The sequence below is a fragment of the Neomonachus schauinslandi genome, chromosome 8 (assembly GCF_002201575.2).
Source record: "Neomonachus schauinslandi chromosome 8, ASM220157v2, whole genome shotgun sequence".
NCBI classification, from domain to species: domain Eukaryota; kingdom Metazoa; phylum Chordata; class Mammalia; order Carnivora; family Phocidae; genus Neomonachus; species Neomonachus schauinslandi.
Genome location: NC_058410.1, coordinates 85843808 through 85869416, shown reverse-complemented (window position 1 = coordinate 85869416; position 25609 = coordinate 85843808). Strand labels below are relative to the sequence as shown.

Genomic DNA, 25609 nt, shown 5'->3' with positions numbered 1-25609 from the left:
CCCTTTGAAGTGATTTTTCTCTAAAAAGGATGGGAACTGGTACCTAGGGCTTGTAGCTAGAGGAATCTCTGCATCTTCTCTAGCTCTTTACAATGCCTTAAGACATTGGCTGCCACAATTGTTGGTGCCTACACTTAAACAGAGCATCTGATTCATTTCCCATCCCCACCAGGGGAGGCACCTGGTATCATAGCAAGAGTTCTGGAATGGAAAGCCAGAGCCCACTGTGTCCCACTTCTGTCACTAGCTGAGAAAATCACTTCTATGTCTGTAAAGGATGGCCTTAGAGTCTAGTCTAAGGTCCCCATCACTATGGTGTCCTATAATTTTATACAAAGAGATTATTAAGATTACAAACTTGAAAAGCATCCATTCAGGTTTTTGGAATTCCTGCTACAGGTAAGGAGATATAGAAATAACAAAGCAGATTACAGCTGGAGCCAGAGTATGGAAGGTGCTGTATATAAGGATGTTTGCCCTCCTTCCTCTGACAGAGGGAAGACATCCTCCAAGCTGTGTTTAAATGAAGATTAGTTTGACTGTGTGTTCTATAAAATGGATAAAATTTAGGCCTCTGCCTATGGTTTGTTTTTTCCATCATACTCCTCACAAGAGCAAAGGCCATTTCTTGGAATCCTTAGTACTTAGTGAATATTTTCAGAGTAAGTTCCCAATAATTATTTGCCAAGTTTTAATTTTAAAAACTGAGAAAGTATTATAATAGTTTAAAATAGATGTAATTAGAGCCTAAAGTAGGATAACAGAGATGGAAGGGAGTACATAGATAGTGATATTATAGTGGTAAAATATATACTAGATAGCATTGAAAACTCAAAAATAGCTCAAGAATTTGACCATTCATTATGGGAAGGATGTTAACTTGTGAAAAACAGAGGAGTGTTGAAGGAAATTAATGATAGTGTTACAAAAGATAACCAAACTGCATGTATGTGGGCTCCCTGAGATAGAGGAACAAAACGAAGATTTTTAGAAGTTCATTAAGATAACAATGGAGGGGCACTCGGCTGGCTCAGTGGGTTAAGTGTCTGCCTTCGGCTCAGGTCATGAACCCTGTGTCCTGGGATGGAGCCCTGCTTCATTGTCAGCTACCTGCTCAGCAGGGGAATCTGCTTTTTCTCTCTGTCTGCTCCTCTCCCCTGCTTATGCTCTCTCTCACTTTCTCTCTCTCTCTCTCAAATAAATAATCTTAAAAAAAGATAACTTTGTAACTGAAATAGAGAGGGATTTATCCAAACACCTGAATAAAACTGGAGATTTGAGGGGTTGGACTCTGAAATCTACTTACATTAACTTAGAGATTTGGAAATTTTTCTTATGGCATCTTCAAGTAAGGTGGTTTGGCTTTTTAGAAGTAATCAGTTGATAAACAGATATATGTGAGTGCCTACTACATGCCCAGATGTTCCAGCAGCCATTATAGGAGTTCCAAATCCGAATAAGACCAACCTGTTAGGAGTGCACATAGTGTAGTGGGCAGTGTGACCTTTCCTCTTGGAGAGGATCTTGGAAGAGTTCTTTGCATGCCCCCAATCACAGGGCTGTCATTTCTTTAGCACCATCATTGTTTAATGTAGCTCATTAGGTACATCATAAAGCAGGACAAAGCACATTAACTTTTCTCACTTGGTTACTTAATTAATATGTAGATGATATTATTTTCCTTTCCTCAGTTTTGCCAAAGATATTCAGGGGTCATGACTAAGGAGAAATAAGAAAAAGTAATGAAAATTCTCCTTTTCCTCCCTCTATCACTAAGAATAAAGAATCAAATGCTCTGCTATTACATCATTAGTGTTGGTGTTATTAATAATGTGTTATCATTCATACACTGTTTTCACAAGGAATTTGAAATTTGATCCTTACTCTAGCTTTATGGGCTAGCTAGGGCAGGGGGTTATAACATCTCCATTTTCAGAGGCAAGAAATAAAGGGTTGGGAAATTAAGCGACTTTTTTTTTTTTTAGAAAATGGTAAAATCAGCTTTTCACCCTACATGTTTGGCTGAAAAGTCTCTTATTTCCCCATTAAATCATGCCCACTTGTCATTCCTTATTTTTCAGTGCTAAAATAAACTGAATGTGCAAATTAAAATCATTCAGCATTTATGACAGTTCACTCTGACTTTCAATAAGCACAGGTACACATTCTTAGGGAATGAAGGGCATTATAATAGCGATTTCAATTTGAATTAAAGTCAAGCTATGATGGAGAGTCTAACTTCAGAAACATTCTGTTGGAATGCACAGTGAATAAACTTAATGGGCCAGCTCATTCCAGCTACTTTCCAAGTCAATGAAAATTGTAAGAATTTAATATTCCTACAAAATGAATTCAAAAGCCCTTTTTAATGGTCTTTATTCTTGCATATTACAAATATCTTGATGTAAATGTATCCTTTGATAATTTCTTCTGTGCCAGCTATTTCAAAAAATGGGCAAGCTCACTTTGGAAAATGTAAACCTGATTTACAGGGAAATATTCAGCAGTTCAGTCTTTCTCAGTGGGACACTATTGTCATTTTGGGTAAGACAGTTCTTTGTTATGTGGGACTGTCTTGCAAGAGCAGAATGGTTAGCATCCCAAAGGCTCACCAACTAATGTAGCAGCTCTTAATCATTAGGACAAAAAATATATATATATATTGGTCTGATATCTTTCTAAATGCATCCTTGGTAGTGTATATGTGTGTGTAAACTTTGGATTGATCTTCAAGGTATTAGAGTATTGGACTAAAATTATTAGACTAAATACATGCTCCTATTTCCCTTATAGTTTAAATAATGCATACCAAACATTAAAATTGTCAAAAATTTGAATTGCTAAAATTTAGCTTTCAAAATACAAGACCTCAATTTTACACACTTTTGAGTTTATAATTAAATGATTTTGGTTGTGACCTACTGTGAGATATATTCAACAAATGCATCTTATAACAGACTTGAGAGGGTGTCTTATAAAGTTGTTAATGTACCCTTTAAAGCCAGACTTTCTGGGCTCAGATCCCAGCTCTGCCACTCCCTACTTTGCATACTACTTGGAACATGACTTACTCCCTCTGTGCCTCACTTTTTTTTTTTTTCATTTGCACAATGGGATGATAATATTAATAACACTTCAGGGCTTTTTTGTCTGTCTGTGTTTGAGGGTGAACAGGGTTATCATGCATAAAGCATTTAGAACAGTGTCTCGCATACAGTAAGAACTATATAAACATTTACTATTATTTGAAGCTGGGTTAAATAGAACACATTTATCTCTAATAAAAATAACATTTCATTTGTTTGTTTTTTTAATGGGGTTGTATAATCTTAGAAAAGTTGATTTCAATCACTGAGTTTAGACTCTTCCTCTGCATCTTTATTATTGTCTATCAAACATCCCTTATCAGAATTACAGCATCTGATGTTTCTAAAATAATCATGTTAATCTCCTTATACCAGTGTAATCTTTATTATTAAATACAAATATACTGGAATCACAAAGCTGAGCTATCAGCTGGCAACAGTTTATGCCATCGCTAGGAACAAGATACAGTCAATGGGAAGAGGAGGTGAAGAATTAATTGATGGGTTAAATTTTTTGAACAAATATTTTGTATCTTCTGATTTTTAAAGATGCTACATACCATGAGGAGTAGATCTTCCAACAAAATTAATTTCATAGTCCGCCTGCTTTTATAGTTCTAGATATAATACTGTTCTTCAGCTTTCATCTTGCCTTTAGATAAGAGTTCCTATCTCCACATAACATACAGAGTCAACTACTGTGCTTTTGAGAATCTTTATATACATGAATTTTATTGAGAACCTTGATAATGGATTCCCATCTTATTCAATATTGAATTCATAGTCTGTTCCATTTGATTCTTTATGCTTTATGGTGAATGCAGCATCTTTTTCTCCCCAGTACTCAATAACCATTGATAGCAGCACCAGTGTGACATGAGGAGAAAAATTGCACTTGAGAAAAGCATTACTGATCTGTTTCTCAGAGCCTATTATGATGCCATGGCCTTAAAAACATTGTACTTTGTCACAAGAGGACATGAGTTACATGGGCCCACTTCAATGACCATAAAAGTAGAAGCTTGATGAATGCAGTACTTCTCAATTGCATTTTATCGTATGTGAGTTAAAAGCACAGTGGTTCCATATCCATCAAACTGAGTACAAACCTGAACAGAATGAACTATTAATTATCCCTTAAACTTGGACTTGAAAAGTAAAGGCAACATTTATTAAGTACCTACCATGTACTGAGTGTTTTTATAACCTATGATTCTCAGAGCAACCCTTCAAGATAACTATTATTTATACCTATTTTATAGGGAAGCTTGAACATCTTAGGATTTTGCATAAAATGCTACTCTTTTCCTGACTCTCCTGAACTCCACATTCCTGAATATTGAGTACCTCCAGTAGATTTAGGCCTCTCTGGGAACTGTTCCCTTCACACTTGCTATATGCTTCCATAATAGCACTCAATATTCACATCAGCTTATATTTGGTTGCGTTATTACCCCACTGCTTCCTGAGCATGGTTGATTGAACCAAGGATGGTTAGCTGATTCATTTGCCAATAACTCCTTCCCAGAAGTTGCAGTTAGGGTTAGTTCGTCAGGCAAGAATATTGGGAAAAATTTTAATGTATTATTTTATACCTAGAAATAATATTTGTATAACATATAATGTGTGATGATTATGAATCATAGTAATAACTGGAACACCAGTGTACCTAGAACTCAGTGTAACTCCATGCCCCACCCCAGAGTTAACCATTTTCCTGAATGTTGTGTTTAATGTTGCCTTTTAAAAAAATAACATTTGCAGATCCGTATGTTCATAGAATACAGAGTTTAGTCTTATATATTTGTAGATATTCAATAATATTTGTTGAATAAATGGGTACTTGGTGTCTTTCTCAGCCATTTCTTCTTCATGTGTCTTTCTCTGGATAGTGTTATACCAGGAAGCAGAAAGAAAACCTCTTTTTTAATAAACTTCTCAGTCCAGTAAATGGTACAACGTCCTATCACTTACTTAAGCCTTGGCACCTCCTTTGCTTTGCCCCCTCTTCCAACATATCTGCATGTCCTTCTTCCCAGTATGTGCAGCCTCTGATCACTGCTCTCCATCTCCAGTGTCACCCCCCTACCTCAGCCACCCTGCGCTCTTGCCTGGAACGCTGCTTCCACAATCTATTGCCTACAATCTATTTTCACATTGTGGCCAAAGTGGTATCTTTTGAAAAAAGTCACATCATGTCATTTCTCTGCTTGAAACATTTAAGTAGTTTCCCCATCCCACTTAGAACAAAACCTATCCTCCTTGCTATGGCCTGCAATTCTCTATGTGCATTGACCTCTGTCTAAACTTGACTTGATCTCCTGTTCCTTGTCTGCATGCTCATGACATTCTGTTCACCCTGGAGGCTTTGGTGCTTGCTGTGCCTTTTAACTTCAGTACGTTCCCCCTGGATCATCGCATGGCTGGATCCTTTAAAACAACAAATGTCCCCTCCACACAGAAGCTTTTTCTGATCACCCCAACTGAAATAGTAGCTCTCTCCCTCTCACTCATCACATTCAGCCTGTTGTCCTGTTTATCAGCAGTCACCCTCCTCTCATAACATGAGTTCCCTGAGGGCAGGAATCTTGACCCTGTTAGGGAAAAACTATTCTCACACTTATTAAAATGGTAAGGAGGACTTTTTGTTCACACCTATTGGAATAGGGGTATTGCAGTAGAGGTGAGAAATTGAGCTCAACTCCAAATACAACAAAGACAGGTGGGAGATTTATAGCCAACAGAGTGATGGGCTCAGTGAATGAAAAATTATTAAGAGCAGAACTAAAGGGTAGGAGGATTCTTGAAAAAACTGACTTAATAGGATTCTTGCTAAAGGCAGGCCAAACACTTACACATCAGAGGTGGGGGATGAGGAACTTGATCTGATATCAAGAGTGGGGGATTCTTTCTAAACTGACTGAGCAAGATTCTGGCTAAAACTGGGCTAAGCAGGCCAAAGACAGAACAGGACAGAGGACAAGGTTGAGGCTTAGTCGAAAAGAGGACTCAGAAGAGTCTGACTAAAGTTTGATCAAGGAGAGTCTTTGTCAACTTCTTGTTTTTGTACTTCTAAGTCGCACTATCCAGTAGAAATAGAATCTATTTAATATAATACTTATACAGTATATTTCTAAATATGATATAATTTCAAGACAAATATAAATATATTTTCCAGTAGCCATATTAAAAAAGTAAAAAACAGGTGAAACTAATTTTAATATATTAAATATATCCAACATATTATCATTTGAATATATAATCACTATAAAAATAATTAATGAGCTATTTTACATTTTTTGTACTAAATATTGAAAAATCCATGTTTCACACTCACAGCACAGCTCAATTCAGACTAGTCTCATTTTGCTTATTCAGGAAGGAAAGGCTATTTCAAATAAAAAGAGAATATCACATCTCAAATATAATTTACTTTTTCACTCATCCTTTTTCTATAAATACTCCAAGGTAACAATGGAAGACCCATAGCTATGAGTTTTATCCTGAAAGGTATTTCTACAATTGTGAAGTGTTTTTTGCCAATCAGGTGCTGTTTTCATCTGTTAAGTCTTTTTTTCTTAAGATGTAAGACTGCAGTTTTCACATAACCTCTGGAACAAGATTATTTTAAGTATCCAGTTTTCCTTCATTTCTTGAAATTCTTCATGGGCTTCTATATTAAGTAGTTAAAGCTGATGGCATTTGACCTTATTTATTGACTACAAAATGTCAGTTCAGCGAGAGATGGATCCCTCAGCCAAGAGAAGTAAGACGTCTAGATATACTGTGCATTGTATGGCTTCAGTATATTTCTTTTTTCCATTATTGTTCTTCCCTCATCCAATGTGTTAAATCAAGGATGAAGGAAGATATTTTTTTTTTCTATTCACCACACAGTCAGGATGTGTCTATCTAACTTTCTTTCTGTTTACACTGTGAAAACCTTCAACTGTAGAACTCCAGTGAAATCTATCGTGGTCTCCCTGAGAGCTGTCATTTCTGAGTCTGATCAACCAAATACCCACTGAAACACCCAAGAGCCCAGAAAACTCATGAACATATTTATCTGATACTTTGTCTATGTCTTATATGGTTTCATTTAATATCTTTATAAATTCAGGTTTAAAAAAAGTAGGAATTAGAGAACTAAAACATACTTTAAAACAGGAAAGAGACAACATTGTAGCTTCAGGCTGTGAGTGATAGGGAAAGAATATGTCCTTCATTTATCTTTCCCCCACAATTAGATTACTTGATAGAAACATAAAAATGTTTTTTATTTAATTCTTGAATTTTTTTGGCAAGCTTTATAAAGGCCAAATCAATGCTAAATCAAAGATATTTACAACATCCACAAATTTAATCCAAAGTGGATACTTAAAAGCTCATATAGATCTAAATGATGTTCTTCCAGATGGTGAATTAATGTAATTTTAGCAGGAAGCGAAGTTGCACAAATATGCAGTATTCAGGACTCACGCTGATTTAATGTATCTGTACTCACTACAACGCAGATGTTGCTTATCATTTTAGTGCCAGTTGTCTCTCTTTCTCTCTATACTACAAACTGAAGAATGGGATTTGGGAGTTCAGTAAATTATGATTTATTTTGTGACTAATGACTTGTTAGAAATTGAAGCATTTCTGTGAATTGTGTATAGAAATCACATTGGTTGTATTCTTCGTACAGGGTTTGAAAGGTGACTTGGGTCCTCGTGGTCCACCTGGCCCAAAAGGAGAAAAGGTATCGTATTCACCCAGAGAAGTGCCAGTTTTTCTTAAGAAAACCCTGAGAATGTATGCAGGGACTTTTCAGTGATACTATTAAACTGCCAAAAATTAATTTTGCTAAAATTAACCAAAGGCTGTTATGTTAAAAGCATCTGAAGAAAAGCCTTTTGGTTCATTTAATTAGTTTGAAGAGACTAAATGCACAACTGCTAGTTGACATTAATTTGTGTTTATAAGATTTCACTTTCTCTCTCTCACTTAACAGTATTAGCTATTCCATTGCCAAATTAGCAACTGTGCCTTGTATCAGGGAACTTTGCCAATAGCACTGAACTGCTACCATAATGGTGAAGCAGGTGGCCTTTGGGGGGGATGGAGGTTAACTTTCTAACTCAGTCTTAGTCTGAATGCTTCATTTCCTGCCACTTTTTCTCACATGCCATTTTATAATGATATATTGGCAGTGGCCTTGAAAAGAGATTTAGAAATACTAAAAGCAAGAGTCATTCAGAATAAGGTCATAGGATGATCCCAGTTTGTTGAGAATTGTATGTGTGGGTGTTTGACACTGTGTTTTGTTCTCTATCTCAACACATTTGGGAATCCTTGTCTGGCTTCAATATTTACCTCAATGTTAAAATTGATCTTACAAATTGGTCCTCAGTGACCGAGTTAAGCTATGTCGATGTTCCTTAACGAGTATTGGCTATTTTTATTCAATTGTTCCAAAAAGTAATGATTACCCCATACTAAGTCTTAACTTTTGAGGTGACTATGTTAGATGAGAAAAGAAAAAGTCACAGAGATACTCTCAACATGAAAACACATCTCAGAGCTTCATGCCACAAAGTATAAGGTCTCCATAATGTCTACCTAAAAAGCATTATAGCAATGATGCTTGATCTTAATGATTAAGAGTTCTTATTGAATAAATAGAGGTCCTGATACAATAAAGCATATAGGTGACATATAAATCAGAAAATAGTAAACTTCAGATGAGCCATTTTGTAAAGATTTTGAAAAGTTTCTCAACATATACACCTGGTAATTTGTATTCACGTAGGTCAGCAAAGCAATTTTGGTATTTAAAAATATGTAAATATAGGCAAAACCTCTTAAAATTGATGGCAAGTACAATATCAGTTTAGCAGAGCTTTGTAAGAGGCAATGGGACTGCTTCTTGCAGCTGGGAGGCATGAAGTGGGGAGATCCACTTATTATTTCTGCTGATCCTCATACTAACTTTGTCAGAAAAATTATCTGTGGTTGTGACACTTCCCAGCTGCTCCACTGGCAAGTAACCATATTTGAAGAGATATTCTTTCTAATTTTGGATTAGTAGACAAAAGAATAGAAAATTAGATTATTTTAGCTTTTCAAAACAAATTCTGCAGAAAGCATGGGGGTGCACAAGGTGATGTTTATATCATGAGAGCTAAAACCCCATGATATATTTTTCATTGTGCAGAGACTCCTATCAAGATGAAATTCTATTTTTTTCCTTCAAAATTTATCTATGTATTGCTTCTATCCATTCAGAAAACATAAATAAAATGTGCAAGAAAAGATTATTAGTAACTGCAACTTTTATTTAATCTATTTTAGGGAGATACCGGACCTCCAGGACCACCAGCCTTAACTGTAAGTATTCTTGAAATCAGAATTCAAAATTAAAATACATTATCTTGTTAGTTTTTCACACTACATCATGACTAAACCAAAATTTAAGCCATAGGCTATTTTGAGAGCTGAAAGAGACCTTAGAGTAGATCTAGTCAAACCTCCAGATTTTAAAGATGGGGCATCTGCCCACATCAGTGAAGTACTTAACCTGAGGTCATACCAGTGGTTACTAGAAAAGTCTGGAGGCAGTACCAATCCTGAACAATTTTCTCTACCCTCCATATGGTTCATAATTGTGCCCTTTGAATATCTGATTATACATTCTTAACATGACATTTAAAGTTAATGGAAGCAGAGCCTGCTCTACTTATTCTAAAAACTGTAAAAGAACAAAATAAACTATAATTGCCCAGTGGGTAAAAAACAGCTACCTATTTAAACTGATTGTTACATTCCCCAAAACCTGTCCAAAACCATTGTTTTTTCCTATGTGATTCTCTTCTAAGATTTACAAATGGCAAAATGGTGATATTTCCGTAGCAGATTTATGAGAAAAGTTTCTAAGGTGCACATAATGGGATTGTTCTCAATTAAATGGTTCATCATTTATTAAGCATTTAATCATAAATATATAATGACTTTATATTTGGATATAATTTACTGTTATAGATTTTCTTCATAGGCCATTAAGGACTCTCATTTAACTTAAAGATTTGGTATAACAATGACTCTAAGCCTAATAGAAAAGAGGAAACTTTCTTAAATAAGATCATCTGTAGCCTGAGGTCTCTTGAATTTTATGTTGATATTACCTAATAACATAAATTAAGACTTTAAATCATCAGTTGTCAGACCTGTTCTGATTGGAGAAGGTCAGGTTTAAAAAGAAATCTTCTAGCATCTGTGTTGAGCTCTTCTCAACAAGTCAGCACAGTAAACTCAAAGACTGTGTGTCTTTGATAACATTTGTATTTATCTTTGCACTTGGAAATGTCATTCTGAACAATATGTTAATAAGGTCTTATATAAATAATTTTTGCAATGCTTTCTTAAAGGACAAATACTTCTTCAGAAATGAAAAATCTAAGGGATCAAACAGATGACTTAGGAATAACCAAATTCAATTTACAATGGAATTCTGTGCTTGAAGCTTTCATTTTCAAGATGGAAATAAAAACTATTTGAGCAGTGGTTTTAACTGCTTATTATTCAGCTTTTTTATACTTTGTGGAGTTTATTTTTAAAAGTATTTGGCAGTGATTTAGACTTAAGCCTGCTTGCTTTATTTAAGTCACATGCTTTCTTTTGTTCAACTAAGTTACATGTTCACCCACTCCACTTAGTTATCTGATTTCCTAGTCATTTCTAACTTGTGTTTGAAGAACAAAATGTAGTCTATGTTTATCATTTCATCTGATAATGCAGTTTTGGCCCCTTATCCAGAAAACTGTATTGGGATATATCTATTTTATGGATTTTTTTTTTTGGAGGGGGGAGAGAGTGTGTGTGCATGAGTGGGGCGTGGAGTATGAGGGGTAGCGGAAGAGGTAGAGAGAGAATCTTAAGCAGGCTCCATGTCCAGAGTGGAGCCTGACAGTAGGCTTGATCTCATGACTTTAAGATCATGACCTGAGCCAAAATCAAGAGTCAGACACTTAACCAACTGAGCCACCCAGGTGCCCCTATTTTATGGATTTTTAATAACAGCTATTGTCTTCCGGTCAAATAGCACCCTATAGATGTCCCTGTACTATTTAGCTGGCAGGCACTGAGGGGGTACAAGTGAATTTTTACATAAAAATATAACAAGGCAAACCGCTGTGAAATGAAATGTTTTATTTCATAAAGTTAAATATTAGTATTATTTGGATATTACTAGTTATATGCTTGTCATTACTTTATTAATATAATCAACTGTTAAAAAATGGGCAGAGACATGAATAGACATTTTTCCAAAGAAAACATACAGATGGGCAACAGACACATGAAAAGAAGCTCAACATCACTTCTCATCAGGGAAATACAAATCAAAACGATAAGATAGCACCACACACCAGTCAGAATGGCTAAATTTAACAACACAGGAAACAACAATTGTTGGTGAAGATGTGGAGAAAGGGGAACCCTTTTACACTGTTGGTGGGAATGCAAACTCATGCAGCCACTCTGGAGAATAGTATGGAGCTTCCTCAAGGAGTTAAAAATATAACTACCCTATGATCCAGCAATTGTAGTACTAGGTATTTACCCAAAGGATAGGATACAAAAATACTAATTCAAAAGGATACATGCACCCTGATGTTTATAGCAGCATTATCAACAATAACCAAATTATGGAAAGAGCCCAAATGTCCATCAACTGATGAATGAATAAAGAAGATGTGGTATGTATATATATATAATGAAATATTACTCCATAAAAAGAATGGAATCTTGCCATTTGCAATGACGTGAATGGAGCTAAAGAGTATTATACTAAGTGAAATAAATTAGTCCAAGAAAGACAAATACCATATGATTTCACTCATATGTGGAATTTAAGAAACAAAATAAATGAACATAGGAGTAAAAAAGAGAGGCAAACCAAGAAACAGACTCTTAACTATAGAGAGCAAATGTAGTATTACTGGAGGGAAGGTGGATGGGGGAGATGAGTCAAATAGGTGATGGGTATTAAGGAGGGCACTTGTGATGAGCACTGGGTGTTGTATGTAAGTGATGAATCACTAAATTCTACACCTGAAAGTAATATTACACTGAATGTTAACTAACTGGAATTTAAATAAAAAATTGGGGGGCACCAGAGTGGTTTAGTCAGTTAAGTATCCGACTCTTGATTTCGGCTCAGGTTATGATCTCAGGGTCATGAGATAAAGCCCTGCATCAAGCTCCACTCTGGGTGTGGAGCCTGCTTGAGTTTCTCTCTCTCTCTGCTCGTCCCGGCCCCTCCTCCTGCCCCCCAGCTCATGCTCACACTCTCTCCCAAAAAATGAATGAATGAATAAATGAATAAAAACTTGGAAAGAAAATAAATAAATACTCTTTAAATTTTAAAAAAGACATAATCAACTGTTAACTATGAAATAAAGATGAATGAAATGCATACCACCTCACCATGTACTAAATATTTAATTGATTTTATAATACAGATTAATACATTTTAATGAAGTGATTGATAACAGTTTTCAAGGAAGATAAACTTGAAAGCTATACTGACTCCACTGTATTCAGATTAAAGGAGGCATTGTTATATAAGTCAATAAACTGAGAGTTCATTCATAGTGGTTCTCAAAGCTAATTGCATGCTGAATTAACTAGAGAACTTTAAAATATACCAATCTGTGGCTCCACCCCCAGAAATTATAATTCAGTAGATCTGGTGTGGACCAGTGTATTTTAAAGCTCCTGGGGCAGTCTAAATATGTAGCTGGAATTGAAAGCCATTGTATATGGGCACTGTAATGGAACAAGCTTTCTTCCTATTCAAAAAATTCTTTTAGACTTTTGAAGAAGTCTGGCTTTCATCTGAAATCCAACTTAATACATCATAATAAAGCAATGTCTCTTTCCATTAGGGAGGCACATTAGTAAAATGAAATTAAGATTGAAGGCTGCTTGGTTAAGTGGAGGAGATTAGGGCTAGGAAGATACCTTTAATTATAGCCTTAACCCAGCCATTCAAAGACTGCAGTGAGCTCAGGTGTCTTAACGCTTCTCAGAATTTAATGTGCCCAAGAACATTTGGGGGTCTTATTCAAATACATATTTTATTTCATAAATCTGAGGAAGGGTGTGAGATTCTACATTTCTAACTGGAGGATGCAGGTGCTGCTGGTCCTCAGACCACACTTTGAGTCACAGGGCTTAGCACTCAACCCCCAGCTGCACTGCAGACTTGCTGCCTCATTCCATAGATTAGTTGTTCCTTACCCATACTGTACATTAGATGTACACAGATCACCTGACGTAAATGCGCTTATCTTTAAATTTTTCCTGCTTTTCCTGAGCTTCTTTGATCTGTAAATTTACGTATTTCACCTAACTTGGGAAATTTTTGTCCATGATATTTTTTATACAATGTTGGATTACTTCTAATTTACTTAGAAATTTTACAACTGTAAACATATGTGAATTAGCCTTTTAAATTATATATTCTATTTGCCTCACCTTCAATATATATCTGAATCTGACTGGTTCTCACATTTCTATTACTTTCTGGTTCTAGACACCATTATACATCCCTGGATTATTTCAGTACCCAATTAATGGTCTCCCCACTTCTTCCCTTGATCTCCTTGAGTTTTACAAAAACACAGAAGCCAAGAAGTTTCCTTGTCAGTCTTCTGTTCAAAATCTTCAGTGTTTTTCCATTTGATTCATAATAAAAGCCAAATTCTATCCAATGGCCTAGCCTACAAGGTCTTACAGGATTCAATTCTTGCTGCATTTTTGACATCATCTCTTATTCTTCTCTTCTTGCTAACTTTATTCCACAACAATGGCCTTCTTGCAATTCTTCAAGCATTCCTGGCACACCCCCACCTGAGAAGGTTTGCATTTGCTGTTTCTTCTGCCTGCTCTAGCAGGTAGCATAGCTACTTCCTTTAAGTTTTAATAATGACCACATTGAATTACCCTATTTTAAATTACATACACACACACACACGGAATTTCTAATCCCCATTAGTGCTCCATTTTTTTCATTTTCTCCATAGCACTTATACTTTCTAAGATATTTTAAATGCCTATTATATTTATTGTTTGTTGTCAATATTCCTCTACATTTGACTATTAATCCCATGAAGGGGTTCTTTGTCAGTTTTGTTCATTGTTGAATTCCAAGCATACAGAACAAAGTTTAGCACATAGTATGCCCTGAAGAAAAAGAAAAAATGATGTTTAATGAACATTATCTTTGTAAGTATTTTAATCTTTGCTTTTTATCCTCATTAATGCCATTTATTAACTTTCTTTCTCTTAGTTTGTATAAAATAAGAATCAGCTCTAATATAATGATTTTGGTGAAATAATTTGGACTGGTGTTTTCTTTGTCACAAAATTTTTGTGCTGCTTATTCCATTTTTGTTGTTTTAAGGTCATTTGTTTTGAAGTTTTCTTAAGTCAATTTTCTATAAAATTGTTTAATATTCATTAAAAAAAAAGCAGAGTGCTAGCCAAATAGAATAAATCTGTGGTTCCTATGACTTGATTCTGACACAAAAGTATAAATTGAAATAAAAGTCTTTGATCTACAGTTTTAGGTTTTACCTTATCTTATTACTCATATCTAAGCACTTTAACTCCTAGAAGGTCAAATTTGGCACCTAATCCATAAAAATATTAAATCAATTGCTATAATTTGGGACTTTTGCTTTCAATAGCACAAATAGAAGCCAAATAAAATCAAATTGTACCATGATTCCAGCTGAAATTCTCTAAGCAACTGCTTATTAACAACAAAAGAATAATTCCCTTATAAATACATTTTGCATGTACATGTACTTTTTAAAATTCTAGTTTTAAAAAATGTCATCAAATCACATTTTTCTGATACTTATTTGGTTGCCACCATACCTGGAATGAATGTCACAATGACACTTAACAAGTGAATTACTGGAAGTCATCATCATAGTGGAACAAGAGTTTTCTACCATATACCTCCTAAAGAACATCAATTTAGACAATCACTCATGGATAAGATAGGTTTGTGGAAGTCTAGGAAGAAGTCTAGTGGAGTCTAGTGGAGAAGTTCCAGCATACCACTGAAGCAAAGAAATCCAAAAAGGGTAAGAGGAACAGTTTCAATTTACATGCATCACCCCTCCCCCAAGGCTACACAGCTCAGTACCAAGAGACAACTTTTCAGCCCATGATTTCTCCTGCTGGGGAAAGTGAGAGCTTGTGAATGAGAACTCACCTGTCCCAGCTATGCAGGATGCTGCCAAAGAAACCCACTTCCTTCTTACCTCATCCAGAGTACTGAGGTATGCTGTGTGATAGGGTGGCTAATACTGGGAGAACAGCAGGTAGGGCTCTCAGAGGGCACCAAAGGGATGTGAATCCTACTGAGTGCATGTACCCTAGACTCCATTAGTAAACTCACCCACAAGCCTCTGGGCATTCATCACCTTAGCTTCTCCCTCTAATGGCCCACAGACACTGCCAAGGCTCCATGCACCTCACCTCCACACACACCTACCTCATGGCCGGCTCCATGTGCATGCTCCCAATGGCAGCAAGAATGAGCCTTTGCAGAGGACCAGTGAGCGCCTGCAGAAGCTGGCTCCACTCTGTGGGATTTGGAGAAACAATACAAAATTGAGGATTCATCACTGCCCTAAGAAAAACTAAAGGGAAGCTGTCAGCATACGTCCTGACTATGCAGTATTGAGAGAAGGCATAAAACTTTAAGAATTCCCCCACAAGAAGAAACAAGAAGTGTGGAGTAGGTGTATCCGAGAAAAGGTCTGAGAAAGCCTTAGAGTCCCTAACAGGGTTGATGGAAGGCATTTCTCCCCCAAAGCCAGTCAGTAAAGACTGAAAAGGTAACTGCTTTAGTAAAGACTGAAAAGGTAACTACTTTTTCAAATATGAAGACAGCTGGGCACTTGGGTGACTTAGGAGGTTAAGCGTCTGTCTGCCTTTGGCTCAGGTCATGATCCCAGGGTCCTGGGATCGAGCCCCACATCAGGCTTTTCCCTCTCCCCTGTGCTTGTGCTCTCTTTCTTGCTCTCTCTCTCTCTGACAAATAAATAAATAGAATCTTAAAATAAAAAAAACATCAAATATGAAGACAGCAACACGAGACTTCAAGGAACACTAAAAATCAAGGAAATATGACATCACCAAAGAACACAATAATTTTGCAATAACAGACCCAAAGAAATGGAGACATGCAATTTGCCTGATTAAGAATTCAAAATAGTTTTAAGAAAGCTCAGTGAACTACAAGAAAGACAGTTCAGTGAAATCATGAAAATAATCATGAACAAAATGAGAAGTTTTACAGAGAGAAATCCTAAAAAAGAGCCAGATAAATTCTGGAGCTGAAGACTACAGTAAGTGAAATGAAAAAAAAAAATGCAGTTTGAGAGCATACAACAGACAAGCAGAAGAAAGAATCTGTCAAGTAGAAGGCAGGTCCAGTCAGCAGAACAGAAAAGAGAATGAAAAAGAGAAAAGAAAGCCTACATGAAGTATGGAATATCATTAATAGAAATGATTATTGGAGTACCAAAAAGAGAAGAGAGGAGAAATGTGTAGAAAGCTTATTTAAAGAAATAATGGCTGAGAAATTCCCAAAGCTGGAGAGAGAAAGTTGGAGACTTGAATTCATGAAGCTCATAGGTTCACAATAGCCAGGACATGGAAACAACCTAAGTGTTCTTCAACAGATGAATGGATAAAGAACATGTAGTGTGTGCAGTGTGTGTGTATAATTATTCAGCCATAAAAAGAAGGAAATCCTGCCATTAGCAACAGCATGGATGGACTTTGAAGGCATTATACAAAGTGAAATAAGTCAGACAGAGAAAGACAAATAGTCATGTTCTCACTTATATGTAGAGTCTAACGAAACAGAATTCATAGAAACAAAGAGTAGACTGGTGGTTGCCAGGGGTGGGAGAAGGGGGAAATGGAGAGATGTTGGTCAAAGATTAGAAACTTCCAATTATAAAATGGGTAAGTTCTGGGGATCTAATGCACAGCATGATGACAATAGTTAACAATATTGTGTGATATACTTGAAAGTTGCTAAGAAATTAGATCTTAAATGTTATCAGCACACACACACAAAAGGCATTTATGTGAGTTAATGGAGGTTAACTAATCTTATTGTGGTAATTGTTTCATTATATATACATGTATCAAATTATCAGGTTCTATACCTAAATTTACACAAGGTTATATGTCAATTATATTCCAATAAAACTGGGGAGAAAAAGTGAGTTACTGATAAATTTAACACATCTCTTCTGTTTGATATTTATAATTTACAAAGCAGATGTTTATTTGCATGAGCTAAAACCAACACTGAATAAAGAAAACATCATAATAACATTCAAATTTCTTTGATCAAAATACAATTTATCTAATATAATACAAATTTATGTAAAAGTAGCTTCTGATAAATTATTCTGAAATCATAAGACTTTGATATAAAAAATCCCCTAGTACAGGTAAATATTTTATGGTTTATTTATGTTATTTTAATTGTGACATTTTACACAAGTTTTTACTTTACATTTTTTTTCAAGTTTTTATTTAAATTCCAGTTAGTTAAAAACATACAGCGTAATATTAGTTTCTGGAGTAGAATTCAGTGATCCATCACTTACATACAATACCCAGTGCTCATCACAAGTGCCCTCCTTAGTACCCATCACCTGTTTAACCCATCCCCCAACCACTTCCCCTCCAGTAACTATTAATTTGTTTTCTACAGTTAAGAGGCTGTTTTCTGGCTTGCCTCTCTCTCTTCCCGCCCCCCCGCCCCATTCATTTCTTAAATTCCACGTATGAGTGAAATCATTTGGTACTTATCTTTCTCGGACTGACTTATTTCACTTAGCGTAATTCTCTTTAGCTCCATCCATGTCGTTGCAAATGGCAAGATTTCATTCTTTCTGATGGCTGAGTAATATCCCATTGTGTATGTATGAATATATATATATACACACACACACACACACACACACACACACACACACACACACCACATCTTTATCCATTCATCAGTTGATGGACATTTGGGCTCTTTTCATAATTTGGCTATTGTTGACAATGCTGCTATAAACATCAGGGTGCATGTAACCCTTCGAATAAGTATTTTTGTTTCCTTTGGGTAAATGCCTAGTAGTGCAAGTGCTGGATTGTAGTTCTATTTTTAACTTTTTGAGGAACCTCCATACTGTTTTCCAGAGTGGCTGCATCAGTTTGCATTCCCACCAACAGTGCAAGAGGGTGCCCCTTTCTCCTCATCCTCTCCAGCAGTACTTTACATTTAAATATTAGATATAAATCTTTACATTTAATGTGCAAGAAAATAAATGCAAATTACTTGGTTCTTTGTCATTTGTTGTCAATAACTTTAAATATAACTTCTTTATATATAACTTTGTGTCTTTATATATAACTTCTTAAAATTGTTGTATATGTTCTATGTTCTTACTATTATGCACTATTAACAGATAATCCTCATATTAAAAATATACTGCTGTTTTTACAGTAAAGTTTTGCCAAAATCCCTAACTAAAGCTTCAGAAGCGAGCAGGGACTATGATTGAAATAAGGCAGTTGGCTAACACCTCTGCCTCCTTCCCTCTTTTCTCTTTTGGCCTTTGCATGTCATGTTAGAAGAGACAGGTGAAGGAAGGTAGAACAGGGTTACTTCATGGAATATATCCACTAATTTTAGTTCCCAGGAAAATGACTATATTACTCTGGCCCTGTCCCTTTGGGGAGTTATTAAATACTCATCCAGATGGCACCAAATGTTTACATAGAAGTCAAAGGTTAAGTCAGTCAACAGCAAAAGTGTCTTAGACATGCTTACTAAGTGATACTTTAAATGCCAGTCCCTTGGGACCTGGATAAATCTAGCATAAGTGAAAATTAGGCACAGAGAAGGAACACAGATTTCACCCTATGAAAACTACCTTAAATACCATAAGCAACTGAGAGAAAGTCTCAGCTGGTCATTTATAAATCAAATGACACACAAATTAACAGATGGCCTCCATGAACAAGAGATCATATAGTATTCACATAAGGGAAGCCTTGAGATAAGGTTTTTTTGTTGTTTTTTTTTTTCAAAATTAATGTGTTGAAAATACAAAAATGATCAGTTCAGTAGATGAGATGGCCTATTCCCTCCGTTTCTCTCTCCTTTGACCTACCTACTTACCTGACTGATAATCATGTGTCCGATACTAGGTGCTGGGAACACAGAAACAACCCTTGTATTGTTGCCTTCCCAGAACCTATTTGGTTTATGAAAAAGCAAACAGCTGTTTAAAATTGATCATTTTTAAACTGGTCATTTGCAGTTAGCATATAAAGAATCTACAAGTATTCGTACAACTGTAGTTATGTTGGTATTACACAAAAACTTTTAGTTATTTAAGAGAAAATCATTTTTTACTAGAATTCTTATGCTATGATTTAAACAGTTATTTAGTTTAAATACATTTAAATCATAGGTTCAACTACTAAATAATGTTTTCTTACTAAAATTCCTAAGGAACTATAACCATCTCCTGTTAGGTGAATGAAATAGAAAAGTTCTTGTTAAAAACCCATAGAAAATAATTTCTTTAAGTTCTGACTTGAATAAATATATGGTCTACAGCATGTATGTACTATACATATTGATATGTACACGTAAATATATGTGTTGTAGCATAGTAATTAATAGGCAATTCAATTAAGATTGTTTAAAATTCCTTACATATCAAAATCTGAATTATTTATATGGTCTTTCTATGAATTGCCTGAATTTGAATTAAGTTTGTCTTAAAAAGTTGCATAATTCATATTTAATTCACTGTTAACTTTCTTAAACTGATGATCCAGCTCAATATTGGGATTTTTAGGGTACTAGTGGGCCAAAAGAAAGAAGGGATTTCAAATATTCTTAAAAATCAATCTTTTTTAAATCTATGGGCAAAAGACTGATTTAAATGATTTCGTTGATTAAAATAGAAGGTGTTTCTATACTACAAAAATATTTTTATTGACTCTGTGCAGAAATATAGGGGAGTGGATGCTTAAGGCCCTAGAAAGATTTATGTTCTGCCTCAGAGAAGATTTATGTTTTGGAAAAACTTCCCATCAGCTCATTTGACAAGAGGTGATTTATATATCTTTCATTAGATAAAGGATTTGAGAATAGCTCCTTCTGCCCTTCTGTTTATAGTTTGCTTCTGTTACAAAAGACATTTCAAATTGTTTTCATCACAATTTTAAGTATGTATTTTAAAGCTCAACAATAAAACTTACTTTCCTAAAAGTGCTATACACTAGCAGTTAGGGAATTTTATGAAGGAGCTGTTTTTTCATGGTGAGATATTCAGTGATCTAGAAAAATACATTAAAATGTATCTTAAATGGCATTAGAAAATCATAAAATGGATAAGCCTTTTGAAAAATTATATGGAGACAAATGTGTATTTAAGTCAGATATATACAGAAATTAGTTAATTCAATTAGTTCAAAAAATTAGTTAAATCAATTTCACTTTAAGTATATAAAATTTTTTTTGGTAAGAACCTTATATTGATCTATAAAATGGAATTTTAGAATTAGAATTATATTTATTCCACTTAACTATTTCACTGTTTTAACAAACCAAAAATTCATGCATTATAGCTTAGTAGTTATCGAGTCCCTTCATCCAGGGTTCGAACCTGAGCATGTTACTTGACTTCTCTGTGCCCTACTCTCAGCATCTATAAAATGGAATAATAATATTTCCTACTACATAGTGTTGAAGTGATGATTAAATGAATTAGTATTTGTAAAATTTTTTGACTGATGACTGGGTCCTAGTAAGTACTATTTTACATTTAGCTAGTGTTCTCATTGTTATTATGCTAATCTTCAATGGCAAAATATCAATAGGAATGAATATCAATAGGAATGAGGCCTTTATGAAATAATTGCTGAGAAATGTTCAAAGACAACTTTTGTATAATCTCAGTGTCTTTATGGGTAGAATTTTTTCATCTTAAGAAAATAATTAACTATAAACTGAATTGTAGTATTTTCTTTTTTACCTCTGGTATAATCTCTATGAGGATAGCAACCTTTTCTATCATATGCATTCCCAGAGACTAAAAGTACTTGGTGCAATGTAGGTACTCAATACAAATTTCTTCTTCACAGGCAGAAGATAGATATTTTTCACTGACAAACATATTATCAAAACAAAATATCACCAAATCCTACAGTTAGAATATCTATAGGAAAATATTAAATCACTGACTTGAACATTATAAAGAAGGGCAGATGCCCTCCTTCCAACTAAAAGTAATTAATTTAGGACAGGTCACCTTATCCTATATTGATTATTTTCAACAATGGCAATCCTGATGTCACTTACTGTCCCTCATTTCTTTTTTGTCAGTTTGAGAGACATGTCATTTGTGGGCAACTGGAATTATCTCCTTTCTTGAAGAATCCTACCTTCTGTTTAATATACTGCAGACATGAATAGAAGCTATATATGTTTTAATTCATCATTAAAGTTTCTTTTGACAAAGAAACGCTAGATATAAGGCCAAGAAACTCAAGTCTATCCTGAAATGTGCAACGATATTTATTTATTTATTTTATTTTGGGCATGTCACTGACTAATAATTAGTGGTCAAAGCAGAAGGTTTTAAAGGTCATTCAAATTGTGAAATTCTATTATTTCACCTTTAAATTTCCTAAGGAATTCTAATTCATTTAGCTACATATGATGTAATATCTATCCCTCTAAGAACATTTTAATGAATCTTCTCTTTTGTCACATTTTTGGAAAGATAGATTTTAAATGTAAAAAATAGTTAAGTTAGATGTATCCACAATATAGAGAAAGGGTTGGACTTAACCAGTGTCAAGAACTGTGAAAGGTATGAAATTTTACCCTACTTGCAAGGAAACAATTTAGCCTACCACAATTTAATGGATCCTAGCAGAAGACACGAGATCCTGAGTCAGAGGCAAAGATATTATCACTCATGGCAGCAGGCAGCATGAGCTTCACGTTTACATAGGTTGCCCTGGCCACCAAGCCTCAGGAGTAACCCAGGTAGGTATTACACATGCAATGGATTGGTGTCACAACTGAGAAACTCCAAGTTTAGAGGGCCAAAATCTTTTTTAATGAATTTTTTTAACAGCCCTTCCTAAAGATGTTATCTTTAAAATTCTGAACATAATCTTTAAAGAGGGAGACGGTATCTTTAAAATTCTGAACAGTAAGCAAATCTTCCCTTTGCTTTCCTATATAAGCATTCTTAAAAAGATAATAGAGAAGTAGAAAAGAACAAATAGTACCTCCCTCACAAGACATGCATGAAAGAGCCATGGAAAGACCCATTGTTTCCCAACGATATCCACCCCTCTTTTCTATACTTGGCTCCTGGCATTTTCCTATGAGTATGCCACTGCATCAACCACTCTTATTAACCTTACCAAAACAGGCTGAGACCAAAACTGTTCAATTTGCCCCATCTAGCGTTTAATGAGGCCTACTGTTAAAAGGATTCCAAGCAGGTAGATGAAGCCAACCTAGAGTATTAATTTCAACCATGTTCCCCTGGATCCCAGACCCAAGCAGCTGAACAAATCCCATAAATTAGCCAGGTCTACCTTAGAAAACCAGATGATTTGCTCCTTAAGTTTCTGAACTGCTCTTTCCCCTTGTTGTGAAGCATTAATCCAGTATATCAACACAAACAGACACATTTTTAATAAAACTTATAGAAACCCATTCTGTGCCCTACTTTAGCTTAGTGTGCAACCAAAAGGGTACCAAGTGAGCAGTATTCAGTCAAGTAGCCATTATCTTTTTGATCTAGGACCACATCAAGCCAACAAGAACATCTAGGCAGCTGAGCCAGAATTAAGTTTGAATTCTCTATATTCTTTTTTGGCTAGGCTGGTGGGGAAAAGATGGTTTAGAACACAGAGCAGTTAGCGCCTTACTCATAAGACAAGCAGAAATGCCAAAGATTCATGGAGAATTATCTCCAACAATGTGCTTTGCACCCCTTTTTAAAAAATCTTAACAAATGGTTGCTCTTTTATTTACCACACCATTTGCTAACAGTACTGCTGCCTCATTCAGCCTCTGACCAATTCTAATCCTCAGACACCTTCTGGGGCATTGCTATTCTTACTTACCTTATTCTTACTTACCTTAAGTCTATGCTGTTGATTTTTCATTCCATTTCTTATGGAACACCATTCTGTTTTACAACCACTTCTTAGTTTCCCAATATAATATATTCTAGAAAGTTTAATATCTTCATGTGTCAAAAATGTCAAGGGTGATCCTATCAGATCCTATGATCTGATAAGATTTACCTGAAACCCCATTGGCAGATTAACATGATGCATATTTAAATACATCTTACTCTCCAAATATTTCTTTGGAAGTGGAAGTAGAACATATTAGAAGTAGAATTGAGTTTTGGGGTCAGATATATTTGAGTTTAAAGCTTATTTAAAGCTTTAAACCCCCCCTTATTTGCAGTGTTATCTTTAGGAAGTTTGTTTTCACATCTATAAAAAGGAAAAATTCTATTTTATACAATTGTTAGAATTAAATTAAATCACTTATGTAAAGTGACTAGTGGGATTCCTGATATAATAGCAGGTACTCAATAAATGTCAATTCTCTATTCTTTTCCTAATTTATCGTTGTGAGTGTATGGAGGTCATCAAAATATTTGTTGAAATTTTGATGAAATGTTGCACTAGGGCTTCTACCATTTGGTTCTGTGCAAATATGAGAGTCTTTTTTATATGCTGTTTGCATTGTCCTTTTATTCACTGTTTATGTGCTTGTTATAGCTTTATATTAGTACATTGACTCTCAAATTATGTTGATTTGTTCACATGATATGCTACTTTTTTTAGAAGCTTAGAAATAACTTTCTGATTGCTCCATTTCATTGAAATATGAAGAAAAATTAATTGTAATTTACTTTCATGCCAACTTTCTAGTGTTTGATTGGTAGTTTGAAAATTAAGGCATTTATACCTGGCTTTGATAACATCACAATCTGATCATTTGAAAAACACATCGTATTACCAATCCAGCAGATTGAAAAGTAATATGGGACTAATATCCTGGGGGAGGAGGGTCTATTTGATACATCATGACTAATCTTATTAATGCTACTTGCACTGAATAGAAGTTATACTGACTCAGCCTTAACTTATTCAGTATTTGATTATAGAGGGCAAATGTGACCGCATTTCTAAAAGATCATGTTTAAGGAAATATTTGTATATAGATTGACTTGTCCATTGACCTGCAGTATAATTTCCACAAAAATTGAGTTAGTTCTTAAGTATATTAAACTGAGTCTCAGAATTTTAGTATTTTCAAGTATTTTGTGAATCAGGAACTACCCATTCAATATTTAAGCAGCTACCCTGGCATTTTCCACATGTTCTACAGAATTAACAAGGCTTGTTCAGTCTTATAAAGGCCATCTCCTTAGTTCTGCCACCAATAAGTACAAGTTGAATCTAAAGACAAAATGATGATTAAAAAAAAATATTTTACATGGGGGCGCCTGTATGGTGTGGTTGGTTAGGTGTCCAGCTCTGGGTTTTGGCTCAGGTCGTGATCTCAGGGTCCTGGGATTGAACCCCACATTGGGCTCTGTGCTCAGCATGGAGTCTGCTTGGGATTTTCTCTTTCTTCCCTCTGCAAGCCCACCCCCCCTTGCTCTCTTTCGTTCTCTCACGCTCCTTCTCTCTCTCTAGAATAAATCTTAAAATCTTTTACGTGATAATAATTAGCACTGTGTTAACCAAATTAGTGGCAAATGATTGCAATTTGAAACCACTTATGTTAAAAGTAATGATCTGTTGTATACTCTAGGATAAATTGCTGGGTATAAAAATTAGAGCAATTCCTTGCTATTTCAAATGCTAAATTTGAAACTGCATGCAATTAATGAACTTTAAGAATCAGTTTATTTGCCTTAATTTATTCAGTGTTTTAAATAAAAATTTAATACTTTTCAAAATAGCATATTTACATAGTTAAAAACAAAACTGAAAGTGTCATAAAAATAAATATCATATTTCAGTAAATAGATTGGGAACGATTACTTAGCATTGGAAAAACACAAAGTTGGATACATTTATCACTCCCATACCAAAAAAAATATTAGATGGATCAAAATTTTAAAGGTGAAAACTAAACCAGAGCAGTCCTACGGAAAATATAGAATTTTTTTAAAGATTTTTATTTATTTATTTGAGAGGGATTACACACTTGATTGAGGGGAGGGGCAGAGGAATCAGCAGACTCCCTGCTGTGCATGGAGCCCAGACGTGGGGCTCCATCCTAGGACCTTGAGATCATGACCCAGGCTGAAGTAAGATGCTTAACCAACTCAGCCACCCAGGTGCCCTGGAAAGATACAGAAATTTTAAAA

The 25609-nt window shown here is 35.1% G+C and overlaps 1 protein-coding gene across 1 annotated transcript in view; it reads left to right on the top strand.

Moving 5' to 3' along the window:
- COL19A1 (collagen type XIX alpha 1 chain) overlaps positions 1-25609 on the top strand; it is a 313602-nt gene that overhangs the window by 129018 nt on the left and 158975 nt on the right. Inside the window, exons 12-13 of the mRNA XM_021692008.1 lie at positions 7777-7830; positions 9423-9458. Coding sequence (XP_021547683.1) covers positions 7777-7830; positions 9423-9458 — 90 coding nt within the window. The remainder of the gene's footprint in view (positions 1-7776; positions 7831-9422; positions 9459-25609) is intronic.